The 22,282-nt window shown below is 38.0% G+C and overlaps 1 protein-coding gene across 2 annotated transcripts in view; it reads right to left on the minus strand.

The window, feature by feature from the left end:
* Positions 1-22,282, minus strand: part of mylka (myosin, light chain kinase a) — a 260,728-nt gene that overhangs the window by 145,017 nt on the left and 93,429 nt on the right. For both annotated transcript variants that reach the window (XM_028806474.2, XM_028806473.2), the window contains 8 exons: positions 22,052-22,232; positions 13,870-14,077; positions 9,065-9,113; positions 7,894-8,059; positions 5,592-5,757; positions 4,700-4,721; positions 2,072-2,622; positions 235-438 (listed from right to left, as the gene is read on the minus strand). In XM_028806474.2, coding sequence (XP_028662307.1) covers positions 235-438; positions 2,072-2,622; positions 4,700-4,721; positions 5,592-5,757; positions 7,894-8,059; positions 9,065-9,113; positions 13,870-14,077; positions 22,052-22,219 — 1,534 coding nt within the window. In that variant the 5' untranslated portion in view covers positions 22,220-22,232. The remainder of the gene's footprint in view (positions 1-234; positions 439-2,071; positions 2,623-4,699; positions 4,722-5,591; positions 5,758-7,893; positions 8,060-9,064; positions 9,114-13,869; positions 14,078-22,051; positions 22,233-22,282) is intronic.

Genomic DNA, 22,282 nt, shown 5'->3' on the forward strand with positions numbered 1-22,282 from the left:
GCACTTAGGAAATGGAAAAAGCCAGAGGTCATGCAGAAGGCTGAAAAATACTGGCTAATTATAGTCGGACTCTGCCTCTGAATCTAAAAATTTTTCCAATTTGTGTCTTTTTTTCCCCCCAAAGAATTCTGAGCTATGTGGAAACAATTTACATTTTTAAATAAAATAACTCTTTTAAACTAAAATTAGTGCACGTTTTAAGAGGTTTAACTGCTATCTTGGAAACTTACTTACCTGTTACATTAAGGGTACAACTGCCAGAGATCTGACCTCTGCTATTTGTGGCTTTACAGATGTAGCACCCAGAATCTTCTTTGAGTACGTTTTCAAGACAAAGATAATGTATTCCACCTTCCTCATATATCTTTATTCCAGTTTTTTCCTTTAGTATATAGCCATCTCTCATCCAGGTGATTTCAGGCTTAGGACTGCCCAAAACTGCAGAAATACTAATTATTTAAATTTGTAGCACAGAAAAAATTATTTGAAAATCAAAAATTTAATTATTCCGTTTTAACATTTATTTGTTTCTGTATTAGACTTTGCATTCTGCCATTTACTATTCTTTATTAATAATTAAGAAAAGCAAATAATACTGCTGTTTGCAGCCTATGTTACCAATTCAAGATTATATTCAAATAACCATAGTAAATTACTTCAGAGGTTTAAATAAATAGTCAGTAAACAATTTATTCATTATATGCATATGTCCATCTGTCCATCCATCCATCCATCCATCTATCCACTTTCCAAATCCATGTATTCCAGCTCAGGATAGTAGGCAATCTAAAGATAACCCAGCATCCAAGACAGGAACCAACACAGTACACACTTATACATACTATATACCAGACCAGTGAGGTGTTATCAATTAACTTAAGCATGCCTTTTGCACTTCCTTTTGTTGTTTACAATCTTCTATCCTTCCATTCTCCATTACTTGCATTTCAAATATGTACACTGCCTTTTCATGACACTTTTACCTCTTATAATTGGTGTTACTGGCATTATAAAAATATACACACATACATTCAGATATACTTTATAAGCATTGAATAATTTTTGCACTATTTCTAAATAGAGAAATCTTTGCTAACGCTTCTGATAAATCACCGTGAGACAGAATCAAATACATTTGGTAAGTTGCAAGTACCAATAAAATGTATCACTTTCCGACAGATGGTACACTACTGCTATTAATACTTATGCATTGTTTTTTATGCCAAATGCTCTCCACAGCCAAGCAATCAGGACAATTTTGATTTTTATGATGTTGTGCTAAAGAATGAGCTTAATATGAAATGTATAATTTGCAAGCATGGTCATATTATAATCTTGTTATTGTGGAACTTTTCAGATCCTGAAAATATTTGAAGGCTGTTCTTACAGGAAAGGGCAATCAACTGTTTTGAAAATTTCTGCTGTGGCAGAATGTGAGCACATGGAATTAAATAATGGGTTTGGAATGGAAAGCAAGCCATGGAATTAAATAATGGGTTTGATTACAACAAGTATTGGCTTCTAATTAAACAACTGGTTGGAGTGAAATTACTTGGAGCTTGAGGCCCTGACTTAGCTGGTCAAATGTTAGCTTACTCCACACTTCCATTTGGGTGCCATTAAAAAAAGAGAGGCAATTCAGAGGATTTAGTCTTAAAAAACAATTCAATTAAAATGGAAGAAAAGTTAACAGCAGAAATTGGTCAGTGATTAGGAAGATTTTTAGAATGAAAATGTGCTGCCACAGTAGCCTTCCTAGACCAGAGTTGGACACTATTGATATAAAATGTCTCTTATTGGGGCTAGATTAGTGCAAGATTTGATTAAGATATCCAATTATTTTTATATTTAGTGAAAAAGGGCATTCGGTAAAATAAACTTACCAGAATAATTTACTCAGTAAATTACTATCCACACAACGCATGTAAAACAAAGTTTAAGCAATTGTATTAACCAGTTACTTAAAACAAGAATAGCCATAATGTAGCTTTTAAATCTATACCTGAAATCTTCTGTAAATAGGTAGGGAAATAAGCATAACCAGTATTAAAACATTCACTCCATGTCTTACCTTTAATTTTAAAAATGACCTCTTGGCCCTCCAATGTCTCTTGACTTTGCGGAGGAATATCAAATCTCGGGGGAATACCTGCAGACTCCACATTGTGTTCTCCAAAATATTTTCTGGTTTCTCTCAGTTTTCCAGTTTCATTTACTTCAGGAGAATTTGCTTTTGGAGATCTCTTACTTTCCACCACAACACTTGGTGCCATTTTTAATGGTTCCACAGTTTTTGGCTCTGGAATAGGATTTGAATATATTTTACAGGTCTGGTGAACTTGTACATTTTGAAAAGTACTGTTAACAGGCAATTCCTGTTGTACATCCAGTTTATCAATCTGAGCTTTTGACTGGAAGGAGGGTTTCCTGATTTCCAGTGTTTGTACCGTCTCTCTTTTGCTGTCCACTACTATTTTGGAGTCTTTGTTGGTAACCTCTTTAGGTTCGGCTTTATGTTGCGTGTTTGACTCTTTCTCTTCCTTTGAAATACCGTTAGATGCTGCATACTTCAGTTTAAATGTTTCAGTAGTTACAATACTGGAATTTGGCTTTTCAGAAATTCTGTTAAAAAAAATGCATTTAGTTGTTTTAGAAAAATATATGAGATGTTACTTTTCAGTTTAAGCAGCTCAATATTCTGTAATAACTTTTAATATTCCTGAATCTATAATAAAAATTTAAAATATCGTATATGTGAAACAGTGTTTCATTACATTATGAGATTTTTTCCATAAAATTCGATAGATAGATAGATAGATAGATAGATAGATAGATAGATAGATAGATAGATAGATAGATAGATAGATAGATAGATAGATAGATAGAACAAGGCACTATATAATGTTAGATAGATAGATAGATAGATAGATAGATAGATAGATAGATAGATAGATAGATAGATAGATAGATAGATAGATAGATAGATAGATAGATAGATAGATAGATAGATAGATAGATAGATAGATAGATAGATAGATAGATAGATAGATACTTTATTAATCCCAAGGGGAAATTCACATTCTTCAGCAGCAGCATACTGATACAATAAATATTAAAGAATGATAATAATGCAGGTGAAAAACAGACAATAACTATGTATAATGTTAAATGTTAACGTTTACCCCCCACCCCGGATGGAATTAAACAGTTGCATAGTTTGGGGGAGGAACGATCTCCTCAATCTGTCAGTGGAGCAGGACAGTGACAGCAGTCTGTCGCTGAAGCTGCTCTTCTGTCTGGAGATGATACTATTAAGTGGATGCAGTGGATTCTCCATAATTGATAGGAGCCTGCTGAGCGCCCTTTGCTCTGCCACAGATGTTAAAAACTGTCCAGCTCCATGCCAACAATAGAGCTTGCCTTCCTCAACAAATAAACATTTTATATGCAGACATTTATCATGGATATGTAAACTGAAGCAATATACTGTAAATCATTATAAAAATGTATGCACATTGACAAGCACATCAGAATAAGATAGCTCAACATTTTGCATTTCATAATTACGTAGATAGGTGTAACAGTAAGGAGCTACAAAATTATATGTTGCATGTTCATTAGCACCTGCACATAAAAATTTCACTGCACCCACTGGGGAAAATGCAAATAAAAATAGCTAAATGTAAGTTATTTGAATAATCGTTACAATGGAGACAAACCATCTGAAATTATTTTGCATCTGAGCTAACTAGTTCACCTGTGTCTAACTTTTTTTAAGAGAGCAAAACCTCCATCACTTGTACACTTGAATATGTATCACTGTTGAACATTAGTTTTAATGAAAATAACCAATTCAACATTTCTTTAAAAATTGGACATTTAAATAATATCACTTTAAACCATGGCACTGAAGGTTGCTTGCTTACTAACATAGCACTAGTACTACTAGATACCTTATTGTTATTTTCTCTGTGCAATAATTCTATTATATTTTACTGTATATGGGAAAAAACTGTACTCTGCAAATGTATGCATTTGCTCACTTTCTATACATGCTTTTTCCTTTACAGTGTATTGTAGTGATTTGCCAGATTCTGTTTTGGCAGAACTGGATAAAAGGCAGGATGGTATGTCAGTTCATTAATGGACACATTACATTTCACAGGACCTAAGTTGACTATAAAAGTCAAATCAATCTAATCTGCAAATTTTTATAGTAAGTATAATCCTAAAATGCTTTATTTACACTATGTATAAAAGTGACAAATACTTTTTTGTGATATAAAATATTTGTTTGCATGGCTGGGATGGTGGGGCTTTAATATTGATAGAACAAATAATGAAAAATGTTCTAACAGAAAAGTTAAAAGTAGCTATTTTACATCAAAACACAAGACAAGATGATGTTTGGGTAGCTGTCCTTTCTTGAAGTTCAATTATAAACCCAATAGTCAAGTACTTTGAGCATGGGAAAGAAGTGGTATATAAATAAAATTTATTATACAATATTCTCATCATTCTCATGACAGAACTAATATAGCCTAGTATCACTGTAATTAATGCAAAAACAGAACAGTGTAATAGCAAAAATTTACTAATAAGTGAGATTTCTCTGAGCAGTAATTGGTATCACACCATACTGTAATTAAATGTTTTGAAAGATCAAAATAGCTTTAAATAAAAGTAAAGTTTTACTTACATGTCTGACTTTGAAACCAAATCTGAAAAAGAATGAAAAAAAAATTGAAAAAAACAAAGAAAATGAGCATGATCACATACAAACATTATCAATGACATATAGCAGACCCTTCACACAGTAGTACACCAATTTTAAAAACTCAGAAAATCAAAATAGTTTTTGCTAATTTGCTGTGGTCTGGAGGAACAAAGCATTGGACCAAGATGTCAGCTAAGATGACAGATTAGCACTCATAGTTTTGCTACTTGCCTATTACACACTATGACTCTTGTGAATAAATAAAAGCATTTTCTATGAAAGTGGCCCCCAAAAGGAACAACCCTATATCATGTCTGTCATTCCTACTCTGGGTACACCTATTTGGGGAAGTCTGACTATCAAGAACACAGATCGAGAGATAGGTCATTAATGCATATACAGTATATACAGTACAGGTTAGAAATTGCATTTTGCTCAAAATTAGTTGTACTTTAATTTCTTCAGATTATGATTAACTCCAAAACATTAAGAGTTTGAAAAGTTGCTAGAGATTCTGTATTATTTTACTATATTTATAGGAGAAAGTCATGGGGTTACTAGACAATTCAGAAATGTGAAAGAATGGAGAAATAAAGTCCTTTAAAACTGAAGAGATTACTATTTACTGCTAATGACCTGAAAATATCACACAAATTTATCAGTTTGCAAAAAGAAGTACATTTAAAATGAGGATTAAACCAATCACATGTTTAGATTTTCAGTTACTTCTATATCACTTTCAAGTCACCTTCTCTAAATTATAAAACTTTAAACAATTAAAAAGGGTTATTGCTAAAGATGTGTTCTTTTGTTTTTCTCGCGCTCTTTAGCAATCCATTAAAAGCTTAGACCTAAAATGCCGTGAAGCTCTTACTTTGAACTATAAGCTCAGCAGAAGCAGAAGCCTTTCCAGCACCATTTGTAATGCAACATGTGTAAATTCCTTTGTCTTCAAATTTTACATTCTGAATTTCTAAAAAGTGAATTCCCGATTTCTCAAACATATTAAAATGATCACTCCTTTGCAGCTCAACTTCATCCTGAAACAAAAATGTGTATATTTTACTTAGACAGTAAAATATGCTGTTTTAAAAGAGATTTCTTAACACTCCAAAATTGATATAAAAATGAACTTAAACTTAAAATAATCCTATTTCAAAAAGTAGGCAAGCATGCATAAAAACTGCAAACACTGAACATGGTAAACTTGTATCTACATACTGATTTCATACAATGAGGCAGGCAGCACTATAGTAGACCTTAAAGTGGTACTATGGAGTAGTGGGTCCACAGCTCAGATTGAAAAGGACTTTTTTTTTTTATTTTAAAATAGATAATCACCGCACTCGCGGCTTAAAGGGAGGGTGTGGTAGTATAGGCGTGGCTGGAGCGCTTCCCGGACGTTTCGTGATGCGGGCAGTCCTCGCTTAAGTGCACAGGTGAGGAGTCGTCTGCATCCATAATTGATGCCGGAAGCTGCTATTTGCCAACCTAATCCACGTCCCCATTATATATAATAGGAGCGCGAGTGTGGAGAGGGAGGAAAGAAAAGGAAAAAATGAATGGAGGTTAAACAACAAGGCGGCAGCTGGAAGCAAGGGACCCAGTGTGTGTGTGAGCGAGTGAGTGAGCGCGCGTAGACTCGCTGATGTTTGCAGGCAGCTGGGAGAGGCGAGCACTAGCGGGGTGTTTGGGCGGCACTCAGGGGATGACAGTAGTGGTCACTCCTACTGAGCGCTTGTGTGGACCAGGAGCGACGGGAGAAGGTCGGCTTCCCGCATAAGGCCAAGAATACAGCGGGAGTCAGAGATTTGGAGTGGAACCACAGCATGAGCACCCTGGCCATTGTTGGAAGCCAGGGATTGGGAGGCCACCAGACCAATGAAAGTAAGAGAAGGTCAGCTGCAGGTGATTCCCCTGGTACATAGCCTGGATGGGAGAAGCTGGAGAGTCGCCAGTAGAAAGAAGGCACCGGGCTTTGTTTTTAAAAGGACTGCTTCCAGCCATTGTTTTTAACCTCGTTTTTATGGATTTATTTATGAGATTTTAACCTCCACCCTTTCACTGGTTTTATTGGATTATTTATTTATTTGCAACACTGCACTATGTATTTGAACACTTTGTTTTGACTGTTTTTTAATAAAAGCACTTTGTACATTTTTGCACCATCCCCTTGTTTTATGATGTCCTCACTGATCAGCTCATCCAGTTACATTACTGACGGTGTCGGGTTCGAGAGCTCCCCAGAAGCCAGATGGAAGCATGGCACAGAACCCGCATCGTCACAGGTACATGGCAGTCTTAACATTCCTATCACAGAAAAGAGTGTAAAATGGAGAAAAAGAAAACGGCGCTTATCATCAACTTGATTTTGTATTCAGTTTTGTCACAGATGGCTGGGGTTCTTACCCAGCTGGGACACCTGGAAGGACCAGAAGGTGGCATTTATATCTTCCGGGTCACGAGGGGTCAACCGCCCTGGGTTAGGAGAGGACCATGGGAGAGGAGCAAGGAGGTTCCAACCCGTTGGGACCTGTGGCCACCGCCAGGGGACGCCTTAAGCTTCATGGAACCCAGGAAACGTTTACTTCCGCCACACCCGGGAAGATGGAGGAAGAGCCTTCCAGGAACGTCCGCAGTGCTTCCGGTGTAAAGGGCAGCACTTCCGCCACACCAGGAAGTGCTGCCGGAAGAACATTACAAGGCACCTGGAGCACATCCGGGTAGAAATAAAAGGGGCCGCCTCACTACAGTCTGGGTGCTGGAGTCGGGACTGGAAGCAGGACAAAGCTCCCGTGAGGAGAGAAAAGGCGGCCACGGACATTGAAAGAAGCCCGGAATAGGGGTGATTTGGTGCTGGGAGCACTGTGTGCTGTGTGGGACTGTGTATTTGTACTTAATAAACGTGTGCATTTCATAAAGATGTGGTTTCCGACTGGTGGTGTCCGGGCAAGTCTCACAGTTTCTTGTAACCGTACGTCAGTATTATGTATACTGTTTTGGTGGGTTTAGCAGGTCCATTTAAAATACTGTAGCAAAGTTATAATACAATAATTGTAGTGCAGGCATAATATTTATAATGGCTTCTGAATTGATCACTGAAAATGTAAAAATTATAAACAGAAGAAACAAAAGAAAATGACACAGAATACCGTGGTTCAATAAAGTTCCATTACCTTCAGCCAGGTTATATGAGGCTGGGGTCGTCCAGTAATTTTAGCTGAGAACTTGCCACTTTGTCCTTCATTCACAATTAGCCGAGATGGCTTCGTCACAAACTTTGGTGGACACTCCCCCCAAATGCTTGGTCTGCTCTCAACTGGTGGCACAGAGAATCTACCTCTTAAAAAAAAAAAAAAAAAGAAAAAATTGGAGGTTTGTTAAATAATGCAGAATATCAAGCTTGCTTACACAAGCTAAAAAATACAGTATGAAAAAAAAAAAATTTTAATAAGAGTTGTTGACTACCGTCCTTCAGAATTAAACAATTTCTTCTTTACATTTCTAAATAGTATATTTATGCATTTTTTTCTTGAGTGCTCAAAAACCAGATAACCGGGAAGAGGCCCTGGGGAAGACCCAGGACACGCTGGAGGGACATGTCTCTCGGCTGGCCTGGGAATGCCTTGGGATTCTCCTGGAAGAGCTAGAAGAAGTGGCCGGGGAGAGGGAAGTCTGGGCATCTCTGCTCAAGCTGCTGCCCCCGCGACCCGACCTCGGATAAGCGGAAGAGGATGGATGGATGGATGGATGAAATCCTCTATACAGCACTAAGTGTAACTAGCCAACCCGCGGCGTAGCATACACCGCATAATTATGTATTGATGGGTGAACACTTCCTGAAAGACACAGTTGTCCAAATGAGGTTGGTTTTGAGGATACGACTGTAGGTGAATGAAAAGATGGAACTCTGGAGAGGGCAACATACAATACAGCGTTTTACACGCTACATACAGCGATTCACATCGAAACATAGACACTGCTAGACCATGGGATACCCCTCGCAAACTGTTTTACACGCTGCATACAGCGATTCACATCCGCAACAAATATGATTCTTCTTAGATGGTCCCGTCGTGTCCACCCTCGCTCTTGAAGCATACACACTGCCTGGTCACGTGCCCGCATCTTGCTTGCCATGGACTTACTGAATTTTATATTATATTATTATATATATATATATATATATATATATATATATATATATATATAGATGTTTTTCTCAATCAGGATTACTATGATGAAATGCAAAATAAAAGAAAAATATGAACAGGCACTGAGGATAAAACAAAAATATGCACATGCACAAACACACACATTTTAAAATGCAATTTAATCAGTGTTTACCCTGATCCTTTGCTGTTAGAAGGTACTGTATACTTCAGTCCTTTATTATCTGAAAAAGAAAAATCAAAATCAAAAGTTTAAGTTTCAGACTTTTGCAAACTATATAAATAAAAAAAAAACAATGTTGCAATGTATCAATCTTAAGTCAGCAATTTTCCATACAAAAAATTGAAACCCATGTAGTTAGAATTTCAAATTTACTACATTTGCTTTTATACTACAGCATGAAATTATGCACAAGTCACTTGTCCTGCAATAAAGGTTTCAACTCTGCTTGCTTTATTGTACTTACTAATTTGATGTGTATTTCTTTATTACAACAAGTTTTTTGTACTTTATAAAATCAAGAGATATGTCCAGAAATCAGAAAACATCAAAATCATCAGCAGATGAATTTGTTGTAGAAGAGAAAAACTCAGAGGGTTTAAGGAACTTACCCAATAATAATAATAACAATGTTGCATTTATAGATTGCCTTTCACAAACCCAAGGTCGCTTTACATACAGAGGAAGGAGAAAAAAAAAAAACACACAAGACAAAACTTCGTTGAAGAGGAAAGTTTTGAGTTGAGATTTAAATGTTGAGAAAGAGGAGATCTCTGAGAGACTGAGGAAGTTCCAGAGTTGATGGGCCATAACACAGAAGGACCTACTTCACAGGGTGGAGAGTCTAGTGCGTGGGACAGCAAGGAGATTACTGCTTGAGGCCCAGAGAATTTGACAAGGAGTGCATGGAGCTAGGAGCTGAGTGAGGCAGATTGGGGTAAGGTTATGTAGGACTCTGAACGTGAGAATTTAATCCTTGATGGAACCAGTGACCAGTGAAGTTGGGAGAGAACAGGGGAGATGTGAGCAGAATGCTTTGTGTGGGTAATGACTCTGGCTGCAGAGTTCTGAATGTACTGAAGTTTTTGTATGGATTTTGTAGGGAGGTTGATGAAGAGGGAATTACAGTAATCAATACGAGATAATATGAAACAATGAACCAGAGTTTGAGCATCATTAAAGGACAGAAATGGATGGAAGTGGACAGTGTTACAGAGATGATAGAATTAAATTTTGGAAACAGACCTAATGCGTAGCTCAAAGTTAAGTGATGAATCAAACAAAACACCAAGATTTTTGACAACAGGAGCAGGTTTGATAAGTGTACCATCAATAGAAACCGAGAAGTTGGATGCCTTAGAAAGCAGGGGGTTTGGGCCTACCAGTAACACTTCAGTTTTATTGGCATTAAGTTTGAGAAAGTTATTTTTCATCCATAGCTTAAGACCAGGGATGCAGTCAGTGTGTGTGCTGGGAGGCGAGTCTGTAGGGGAGTGTGTACTAAGATATACTATAACTGTATCATCTGCATAACAGTGGAAGTTAAGGCCATGTCTATAAATAATCTGACACAAAGGAAGAATTTAAATTAGACAGAGTAAAGGCCCAAGGACTGAGCCCTGAGGGACATCTCACGACACAGATGAGGGGAAGGATTTATATCGGCTGAGTATCAAACTGTTGCCTATTAGAAAGGTATGATGTGAACTATTGAAGGGCTAAGCCAGAGATCCCTACAGTCGGGAGACATCAGAGGAGGATTTCATGATTAACCGTGTCAAATGCTGCACTTAAGTCAAGAAGGAGGTGAATATTAAGTAAACTGCAATCTGTAGACTAGAGAAGATCATTAACTACACAAAGAGCTGCCTCAGTGCCGTGCGGTGTACAAAAACCAGACTGAAAAGGCTCATAGAGTGTACAGTGATCCCTCGCTATATCGCGCTTCGCCTTTCGCAGCTTCACTCTATCGCGGATTTTATATGTAAGCATATTTAAATATATATCGCGGATTTTTTTGCTGGTTCGCGGATTTCTGAGGACAATGGGTCTTTTAATTACTGGAAATCAGTTGATTTCATACAAGGGACACTATTGGCAGATGGCTGAGAAGCTACCCAACTTACTTTTCTCTCTCTCTCTTGCGCTGACTTTCTGTGATCCTGACGTAGGGGGTGTGAGCAGGGGGGCTGTTCGCACACCTAGACGATACAGACGCTCGTCTAAAAATGCTGAAATATTATCTCCACGTTGCTACCTTCTGTGTGCAGCTGCACGGTGCTTCGCATACTTAAAAGCGCAAAGGGCATCTCTCTCTCTCTCTCCCTCACTCCCTCCCTCCCTCTCCCTCTCCCTTTCCCTGACGGAGTGGGTGTGAGCTGCCGCCTTCAACAGCTTTGTACCGGTGGTGCTTCACATACTTAGAAGCCAAACAGCCCTATTGATTTGTTTGCTTTCCTCTGTTTCTCACAGGCTGTGCTCCTGACGCACGCTCCTTTGAAGAGGAAGATATGTTTGCATTCTTTTAATTGTGAGACAGAACTGTCATCTCTGTCTTGTCATGGAGCACAGTTTAAACTTTTCAAAAAGAGACAAATGTTTGTTTGCAGTGTTTGAATAACATTCCTGTCTCTCTACAACCTCCTGTGTTTCTGTGCAAATCTGTGACCCAAGCATGACAATATAAAAATAACCATATAAACATATGGTTTCTAATTCGCGGATTTTCTTATTTCGCGGATGGCTCTGGAACGCAACCCCCGCGATGGAGGAGGGATTACTGTATTGTCTAGAAGAAAAGCATGGAGTTCTGTAGCAACCACACGTTCCATCAACTTAGCCAAAAAGGACAGAATAGAAGGATCCAAGACAGGTTTTTTAAGGATTGGGGTAACTACAGCAGTTCTGAAGGCAGTAGGGCAGAACCTGAAACAAAGCATACATTTATCAATGAGGCAACAGGAATCGGGATCAAGCACACAGGAGGAAGAATTAGACTCATTAAGTTCAGAGATGGCAGAGTGAGTCTTAATGATGGAGATGGCAGATTGGAATGAGTGATCCCCACTTTTCTCTTGGATCTTTGAAAGGGAGGGACTGTAAAATAGTTTTATATATTACAGAAATGCTGTCTAAGTTCTCAAGACTGAGCAATATTTTTTCCGGTATAAAGGTAGGTGGGAGATGAGGAAAATTGGACAGGTTCTGTTTAACAAAGTTTTGAATTTGAAGGTAGTGAAAGAAATTTGTTGCTGGCAAGTTAAATTTGGAGTGTAATTGTTCGTAGAATGCAAAAACATTGTCTATGTACAGATCCCTAAGTGATTTAATCCCAGATGTTTTCCAGGTATTAAAAACTGCGTACGTTTGAGAGGGTGGAAAAAGGTGGTTCTCGTGCAGAGGTGCCACAGATAAAAGATTCTCTGTCTTAAAATACTTCCTACATTGGTTCCATATTCTGATTGAGTGAAGCACAATTGGGTTTGTTAGTATATTAGCGATAACTTGTATTTATAGGGGTACAAAACAAGGAATATAAAGAAATACTGCAGGATTTCATTTCTATTGTGGACCAAGCCTGTGTATGTTCGTCTATTTCTGTCCATGTCCAGGTTTTTATAGTTTGTATGTTTGCTGCCCAGTAATAAAATTGAAAGTTAGGTAGAGCCATGCCGCCTTCCACCTTAGGTCTATTAGGGTCGCCCTTTGCATATATGGATGTTTTGAATTCCAAATAAATGAGGTTATGAGGAAACTGTGATAGATCCGATCAATTTTGGTATCAGAGAAATGTAAGAAAGCCTGACACTGTTCAGCTGTATCGTGGCATGCTACAGGAGGGGGTTGGAAGAGTTTATTAACAGTCCTAAAAAGAGTTCTAGACTTGGACTTATTCCTCTTTCATAAATGGTGCGAATAGTTGGAGCGAGCAGTGTTAAGGGCATCCCTATATTAAAGTATGTGCTCAGTGTAAAGCTGTGAGTGAACTATGAGGCCTATTTTCTTATAAAGCCGGTCAAGACGCCGGTTAGTGGCTTCCATAGCTCTGAGCTCATGGGTGGCACAGGAGCAGGTGGCTGGAACCTGCCTAGTCCTTAAGGGAGAAAAGTTATCTAGCAGTTGGGAAACAAATTCTTTCAGGAGAGGAAAGACAATGCAGGCCAAAAAGAGAAAGACAAAAGGGAAGCAGCAAACAAATCGGAATTAACAGATCTAATGTTGTGATAGGAGACAGACATTTTCGCAACAGAAGTAGTGGTAATAATGTTAAAGTTACATTCAATAAGCTTACGATCAGAAATACCAGAGAGTGATCCTGAGACAGAGACATTATTCAAGCCATTTGAACAGACCAAATCAAGAATATGACCATGAGTATGAGTGGGGAAATCAACATGCTGTGTCAAGTTAAAACATTCCAAAGTTGAGATGAACTCAGCTGTGACAGAGCATTAAACAATGACAGAAGGCTATTTTGGTGGGTGTGTTTGTGTATGCTATTTATGAAGTGAAAGAACAAAACTTTTATAACATTTTAGACATAAGATAATTGCTGTAAATGATGATAAATCCATCAATCATGTGTAATTACCAATATCTGCCAATGATCTATGCAAATCAGGCATCATGCCACCATTCAGTTATCCACATATAATCCAAAATATCTAACACAGACAGGCTTGCATGCCTCAGTTAGATATTGGAACTGTAACCCACACACTTGCCTGTTCAACCATCATCTGTCTCACTGTAAGACCATAAGTCACTTTAAAACCAGTGTTCCTATTAAACAAAAATATTCAAACAATTACACTACGGTATTCACTTTTATTCATTCTGAAGCAACTGTAATCAACAGTTTATCATAAGAGTTTGGGACAACTTTTCCTTACATATTTTGGTTTTTAAAAATAAAACAATTTTACTGGTACTAATGGTGTTTTAAAACAAATATATTTAATATTTTATACCAAATATACCTTCAACTGTCAACTCCACAGTAACTTGACGAATCCCGCCTTCATTAACAGCTTCACAAGTGTACTTTCCACCATCATCTGCTTGAACACCTTTGATCACCAAGCTGAAACTCCCAAGTAGGCTTTGCTCCACCATATTACGATCTTTACCAGCTAAAGGTATACCATTCTTGTACCAAGTCACCCGAGGTTCTGGATATCCTCGAATCTTAAAATAATTAAAAATGAGGGGTTAATAGGATTACGTTACTCAGAGAAACCAGTAAACCAAATACTTCTGCAAATACAAGTGTATAACTAATGCAAATGTTAATGCATGTAAATAAATAATGTGTTGGTTTTGGCTTTGATTTCATGTTTCTCCCCATCTATAAAACAATCATTATTTAATGATTTTATCAGGTTTCTATCAATCACCAGAATGGAGACATTAATGAAGACATTTTTTTGTTGAGCCTAGACATTAGTTTTAAATGCAATCTGATGACTGATCTTGTTTATATCTTAATATGTAAAATATATATAAAAAAGATTTTTAAGTGACACAATTTTATTCAAAAATGCACTAAAAAGTAAACTATTTTTTTCTTTTACTAAGAGTCTGCAAAGTTTGTTTTAAATATATATTTTTAGTCACCCTAATCCCACACAGTCCTCAGCACATTACAAAAACCTTGACTTGGGCGGGAAGTTGATTAGACAGAAATGACATTAGCGACAGAATGGAATCGAACCATTTCTCCATTATCCTACATACTTTAATCAACTTTTATATTATGTGTCATTTTCTTTCCATAGTTAAGCTGGTTAGAAACTTCACTTCAATGAATCTATGCATTTTAATTGAATTAAATTAATTCTTTTATGGGTGCCCCATGATTAAAATTTTAGTCACATATGACCAACAAAACCTTAGTATAAGAAAAAAATGTTTTTTTTTTTTTTTTTTTTACTTTTCAGTGCATTTCTGCATAAAATCACTTAATCTTATATATATTTAGCCACCCTAATGCCACACAGTCCTTGTCATGTTACAAAAACCTTGACTTGCGTGAGCAACAGAGTAGAATCAAACCTATGCTCTTCAAGTGAAACAGAACGTTCATTCATGTTTACTTCTTATTTCAGAAAACCCTAACAACAGTGAAACTTTACACGTGTGAAGTACTGGAAATATGCATTTGTCTATTGGAGAATTGGACCTTCAATCTTTCTTAGAAAAGCCCAACACTTTATCCACTGAGCCTATATTGCCAAATCACTGAAAACAGTATTTTGCCAAATTTGTATATAAATGATGAAAAATTGTTAAAAAAAAAAAAATTGTTTCTGTACATTGGTCTCGGATCTTTGACCATTTGACTGAACGTCCAACACACTAACCACTTGACCAATGCTGCTTAACTGTAGATGAAACTGATTAAGTGATGAAATATTGAATTGTCATCGGATATCAGCATGCATGCAAAGTTTGAAGGAAATCGGTTTGGTAAGAGTGGGTAAAAAAAAATTGACTGAAAAATTTAACTTGACAAACAACATCCAAAATACTAAGCACTTGACAAATGCTGCTTAATTTTCATATTGAAGTAATTAGACAACACTTCAATATCAATTAATCAAAATTATTTTTTTTTTTTTTATTAATTTGCCTGCATTGGTCTTGAACTTTCAATCATTTGATCGAAAGTTCAACACGCTAACCACTTGACCAACACCACTAATTTTTACATGTATATGTATGTTGGCTAATGCACAATATATGTGTAATCGCTAAGAGTATAAGGAAATGAGACAAATAAACATGACATAACTAACGTACAGATCATGGGTCAAAACTGATGAAATATTGCATTGTCACCAGATAGCAGTGTTCATGCAAAGTTTGAAAGAAATCAGATTGGCAAGAAAGGGTAAAAAATTGATATCAAAATTTGACCCAGACAAACAGAGGGCAAGTTGAATAAAATCCTGTAAACATCCAACACACTAAGCACTTGACCAATGCTGCTTAATTTTCATGTTGAAGTAATTTGACAAAACTTCAATATCAATTAATCAAAATTATTTTTTTCTCTTAAATTAATTTGTCTACATTGTTCTTGAAACGGCGGCACAGTCGCGCAGTGGGTAGCGCTGCTGCCTCGCAGTTGGGAGACCTGGGTTCGATTCCTGGGTCCTCCCTGCGTGGAGTTTGCATGTTCTCCCCGTGTCTGCGTGGGTTTCCTCCGGGCGCTCTGGTTTCCTCCCACAGTCCAAAGACATGCAGGTTAGGTGGACTGGCAATTCTAAATTGGCCCTAGTGTGTGCTTGGTGTGTGGGTGTGTTTGTGTGTGTCCTGCGGTGGGTTGGCACCCTGCCCAGGATTGGTTCCTGCCTTGTGCCGTGTTGGCTGGGATTGGCACCAGCAGACCCCCGTGACCCTGTGTTCGGATTCAGCGGGTTGGAAAATGGATGGATGGATGGATGTTCTTGAAACTTCAACTGTTTGATCGAAAGTACAACACGTTAACCACTTGATCAAAACCTCCAATTCATATTTATGTGTTTGCTAAAAAGCACTATATACACAAGTGTATTCGCTAAAATTATAATACAGTGATACCTTGAGATACGAGTTTAATTCATTCCGTGACCGAGCTCTTAAGTCAAAATGCTTGTATCTCAAATTAATTTTCCCCATTGAAATTAATTGAAATGAGATTAATTCATGCAAGCCCCCAAAAAACCACCCCAATTTTTTGTTAAATGTTTTCAACATAAGAAAAATGTATTTATAATGAACAAATATTGTATACAAACAAAATAAAACCTAACACATAAAAGAGAATCTAAAGAAATAAACAGACGTTGGCAAAGCCGATTAGCGTATTGTAATGTTGTTTTTCTTTCACTTCACTTTTGCTTAACTTAAATTTTCTTTTTCACTAGTTTTTTTCTTTTTTGCCACGCTTTCATCACTTTCATTACTTTCATTCACATGGCGTTTCAATAGAAACCTGTCCAAGGAGCTTTGTTTAGTCCTCCCCTTTAGAATGTTTCTGAAATGAGTTAGGCAAGTGTCATTGAATAGCGGCGCTGCAAGTTCAGTTTCTTTTCAATAAAGTCAGGCATTAGGCAAGTGACATTAAATAGCGCGGCTGCACGTTCAGTTTCTTTTCAATAAAGTCAGGCGTTAGGCAAGTGACATTGAATAGCGGCGCTGCAAGTTCAGTTTCTTTTCAACAAAGTCAGGCGTTAGGCAAGTGTCACTGAATAGCGGCGCTGCAAGTTCAGTTTCTTTTCAATAAAGTCAGGCGTTACGCAAGTATCATTGAATAACGGTGCTGCAAGTTCAGTTTCTTTTCAATAAAGTCAGGCGTTAGGCAAGTGTCATTGAATAACGGTGCTGCAAGTTCAGTTTCTTTTCAATAAAGTCAGGCGTTAGGCAAGTGTCATTGAATAGCAGAGCTGCAAGTTCAGTTTCTTTTCAATAAAGTCAGGCGTTAGGCAAGTGTCATTGAATAGCGGTGCTGCAAGTTCAGTTTCTTTTCAATAAAGTCAGGCGTTAGGCAAGTGTCATTGAATAGCGGCGCTGCAAGTTCAGTTTCTTTTCAATAAAGTCAGGCGTTAGGCAAGTGTCATTGAATAGCAGCGCTGCAAGTTCAGTTTCTTTTCAATAAAGTCAGGCGTTAGGCAAGTGTCATTGAATAGCGGAGCTGCAAGTTCAGTTTCTTTTCAATAAAGTCAGGCGTTAGGCAAGTGTCATTGAATAGCGGAGCTGCAAGTTCAGTTTCTTTTCAATAAAGTCAGGCGTTAGGCAAGTGTCATTGAATAGCGGTGCTGCAAGTTCAGTTTCTTTTCAATAAAGTCAGGCGTTAGGCAAGTGTCATTGAATAGCGGAGCTGCAAGTTCAGTTTCTTTTCAATAAAGTCAGGCGTTAGGCAAGTGTCATTGAATAGCGGTGCTGCAAGTTCAGTTTCTTTTCAATAAAGTCAGGCGTTAGGCAAGTGTCATTGAATAGCGGCGCTGCAAGTTCAGTTTCTTTTCAATAAAGTCAGGCGTTAGGCAAGTGTCATTGAATAGCAGAGCTGCAAGTTCAGTTTCTTTTCAATAAAGTCAGGCGTTAGGCAAGTGTCATTGAATAGCAGAGCTGCAAGTTCAGTTTCTTTTCAATAAAGTCAGGCGTTAGGCAAGTGTCATTGAATAGCAGAGCTGCAAGTTCAGTTTCTTTTCAATAAAGTCAGGCGTTAGGCAAGTGTCATTGAATAGCGACGCTGCAAGTTCAGTTTCTTTTCAATAAAGTCAGGCGTTAGGCAAGTGTCATTGAATAGCGGAGCTGCAAGTTCAGTTTCTTTTCAATAAAGTCAGGCGTTAGGCAAGTGTCATTGAATAGCAGCGCTGCAAGTTCAGTTTCTTTTCAATAAAGTCAGGTGTTAGGCAAGTGTTATTGAATAGCGCCACTGTATGATCAGTTGTAATTTTTTCAGGGTGTTTCTTTTCTTTAAAGTTCGAAACTTTTTCCCACATTGCAAACACTTCCTTTATCTCACTTTAAGAGATAAACTCCTCCGCGATACCGATCTCCTGCAGAACCTCCATATGTTGCTGTGTATGTAGTTCCGTCAACTCCTCTGTCGTCAGTTCCTCGGACTGTCCGGGGACAAGCTCTTTGATGGCTCGTATTTCGAATTTTGGCTCGTAACTCAAGACAAAAAATCGACCTAGTGACGGCTCGTATCTCAAAAAACTCGTACATTGGGGCATTCGTATCTCAAGGTATCACTGTATAAGGAAATGAGAAATTTAAATTTGTCATAATTAACATACCGTTTCTGGGTCAAAACTGATGAAATATTGAATACAATAATAATAAAAGTTGAATAAAAATGTGTAAAAAAATATAACAGGATTTATGCACAAAGAAAGAACATTTGTTATAGGATTTGAATTCCCTTTATACAAAAAAACTTTAATGTATGCAGCTACCATAAACTAAAAGCATGGATTGCTACTAGGAGTTAGAGCTGACAAGAAACAAACCCAGAGAACATCCCTATTATTTTTGGAACAATCAATAACTATAAAAAATATACAATGTAGATTTTTTCCACATCTATAAATTAAATGTACATGACAACAAAATAACTTGCAGGCTATCCCACTTTAAAACCAATAAGCGACTTTAGTGTGGGTCAAATTTTTGAAAGAGGGATAAGGGTGTCATAAAAACAGTCTAATTAAAAGCTAGCAGTTAGAACCATATGGGACTTTTCTTCAGTAGTGGTTTTCGCAGGTTTCCTTGTTTTTGATTCTGACATAAGCCTTCATTAATCTATTTAATTCTATTCATGAAAATCTACTTCTAATGATGCTCTGTGAAACCTGATTCTGGTTGTTTTTGAAGGACAGTAGAGGGCAACAGGAAAAACAAAACAAATGTTTATAGGGTGGTTACATTTGCTACTTTAATATGTTTATTTTAAAATCATTTTCGAATGCTCTATAAAAGAAAAATCAACACTACCCACCCCCTGTAATGCATAATTCAGCAATTATATGTCTTAATTTGAATGCTTTAAGTGCCGCGAGAGGACAACTTCTTACCCAACCAGAAGGATATAAGGAATGGACTAGCAGAAGCCAGAGGTGAAGAGCAGTTCCATCCCCCATGTGACAGGTGGCAGTGGTCCTTTTCAGGCCTCCCAGTTTGGACACCCGGAGGGGTGCATGGGAGGTTTAGTCCAGAAATGCAGGCCTGTTGTGCCTTTAAAGTGCACTATCAGGGGAGGAGCTTCCTGGTTCCCACCTGACCCGGTGCATCATGGTACAGAAAACATTCCTGGGTCCTGTTTAAAAAGGGACTCACTGCCTCGCCTCAAGTAGTTAAAGCTGGGAGGCAGTGGGAAACGCTCATCAGGAGAGTGGAACGTGAGAAAAGATAAAAGATTCAACTTGTCTTGGGATTGTGTAATTATTGGCTGCATATACAGTTAGGGGGCGGCACGGTGGCGCAGTGGGTAGCGCTGCTGCCTCGCAGTTGGGAGACCTGGGGACCTGGGTTCACTTCCCGGGTCCTCCCTGCGTGGAGTTTGCATGTTCTCCCCGTGTCTGCAAGGGTTTCCTCCGGGCGCTCCGGTTTCCTCCCACAGTCCAAAGACATGCTGGTTAGGTGGATTGGCGATTCTAAATTGGCCCTAGTGTGTGTTTGTGTGTGTCCTGCGGTGGGTTGGCACCCTTCCCGGGATTGGTTCCTGCCTTGTGCCCTGTGTTGGCTGGGATTGGCTCCAGCAGACCCCCATGACCCTGTGTTCGGATTCAGCGGGTTGGAAAATGGATGGATGGATATACAGTTAGGTCCATAAATATTTGGACAGAGACAACTTTTTTCTAATTTTGGTTCTGTACATTACCACAATGAATTTTAAATGAAACAACTCAGATGCAGTTGAAGTGCAGACTTTCAGCTTTAATTCAGTGGGGTGAACGATTGCATAAAAATGTGAGGTAACTAAAGCATTTTTTTAACACAATCCCTTCATTTCAGGGGCTCAAAAGTAATTGGACAAATTAAATAACTGGAAATAAAATGTTCATTTCTAATATTTGGTTGAAAACCCTTTGCTGGCAATGACAGCCTGAAGTCTTAAAGTCTTGAACATCACCAGATGCTGGGTTTCCTCCTTTTTAATGCTCTGCCAGGACTTTACGGCAGCAGCTTTCAGTTGCTGTTTGTTTGTGGGCCTTTCTGTCTGAAGTTTAGTCTTCAACAAGTGAAATGCATGCTCAATTGGGTTAAGATCAGGTGACTGACTTGGCCATTCAAGAATTTTCCACTTCTTTGCTTTAATAAACTCCTGGGTTGCTTTATCTGTATGTTTTGGGTTATTGTCCATCTGTATCATGAAACGCTGCCCAATTAATTTGACTGTATTTAGCTGGATTTGAACAGACAGTATGTCTCTGAACACCTCAGAATTCATTCGACTGCTTCTGTCCTGCGTCACATCATCAATAAACACTAGTGTCCCAGTGCCACTGGCAGCCATGCACGCCCAAGCCATCACACTGCCTCCACCGTGTTTTACAGATGATGTGGTATGCTTTAGATAATGAGCTGTTCCACACCTTCTCCATACTTTTTTCTTGCCATCATTCTGGTAGAGGTTGATCTTGGTTTCATCTGTCCAAAGAATGTTTTTCCAGAACTGTGCTGGCTTTTTTAGATGTTCTTTAGCAAAGTCCAATCTAGCCTTTCTATTCTTGAGGTTTATGAGTGGCTTGCACCTTGCAGTGCACCTTCTGTATTTACTTTCATGCAGTCCTCTCTTTATGGTAGACTTGGATATCGATACGCCTACCCCCTGGAGAGTTTTGTTCACTTGGTTGGCTGTTGTGAAGGGGTTTCTCTTCACAATGGAAATAATTCTGCGATCATCCACCACTGTTGTTTTCCGTGGACGTCCAGGGGCCTCATGTATAAACGGTGCGTACGCACAGAAATGTTGCGTAAGAACGTTTTTTGCTAGTTGGTTATAATGCTTATGCTATAAAACAGACAAGATCATTTCTTTCCAGCAAAATAATGTACTGCACCTGAAAAAAATCTAAATCTTGACACATCTACCATTAGAAGGACTGAACACTTTATGAAAAAAACAAGACATTACAGTTTAGAAGAACCATTTTGAATAATTCAGTGTTCCCTTGCTCATACAAAATTTCTGGTGGCAGCAAAGAGTAGTGGTTAATGCCTTGGCATTAAACCAGAAGGTTTCTTGTTTAATCCCTACCTCCTACTAACTGTATGAGTGTGAGCATTTACCTTACCTCTGCTCCAGTTTAAAAAAAATGTACAAAAATAGCACTGTATACTCATCATATACTGTAAGTCACCTTGGAAAAATGTTACAAAATTATTTTTTAATTTAGCAATTTGAGTACATACCAAATGAAGTGGTTCATCATAGACACAGTCCATCACAGAAACAAAAGATTTATTATCTAGCGGTTATTGCAGGTTGAATAAATAAAAGATATTCTCTAGAATTTGTACTACAGTAAAAACACAAATACCACACCAATATCACACATTACAATAACAAAGATTGCAGAAGACAAATGTAAAGTGCCTTGACTATTATTTACATAAGAAAGAGCAACAAACTATGCTGCATAAAACATAAGTAATTTACAGTTTTACCTTTCCATCAAGTCTAGCTGTCCCACCTAAAGGAATCCGGATATTTCTGGGTGGAAGAATGAAAGCTGGGGGCTCAACTGGAATAGAGCTGTTCTTCTGGGATGGTCTTCCCAATGTTAAAGTAGTCTTGGAGATCTGAGTAGCAGTTACAAGCTGCACGTCTCCCATGGTTAGATGCTACCTAGTGAAGAAAAAAAATTTATCATTATTTAAAATGGCAAAATTGCTTGT

This window comes from Erpetoichthys calabaricus, chromosome 8 (genome assembly GCF_900747795.2).
Source record: "Erpetoichthys calabaricus chromosome 8, fErpCal1.3, whole genome shotgun sequence".
Lineage (NCBI taxonomy): Eukaryota > Metazoa > Chordata > Cladistia > Polypteriformes > Polypteridae > Erpetoichthys > Erpetoichthys calabaricus.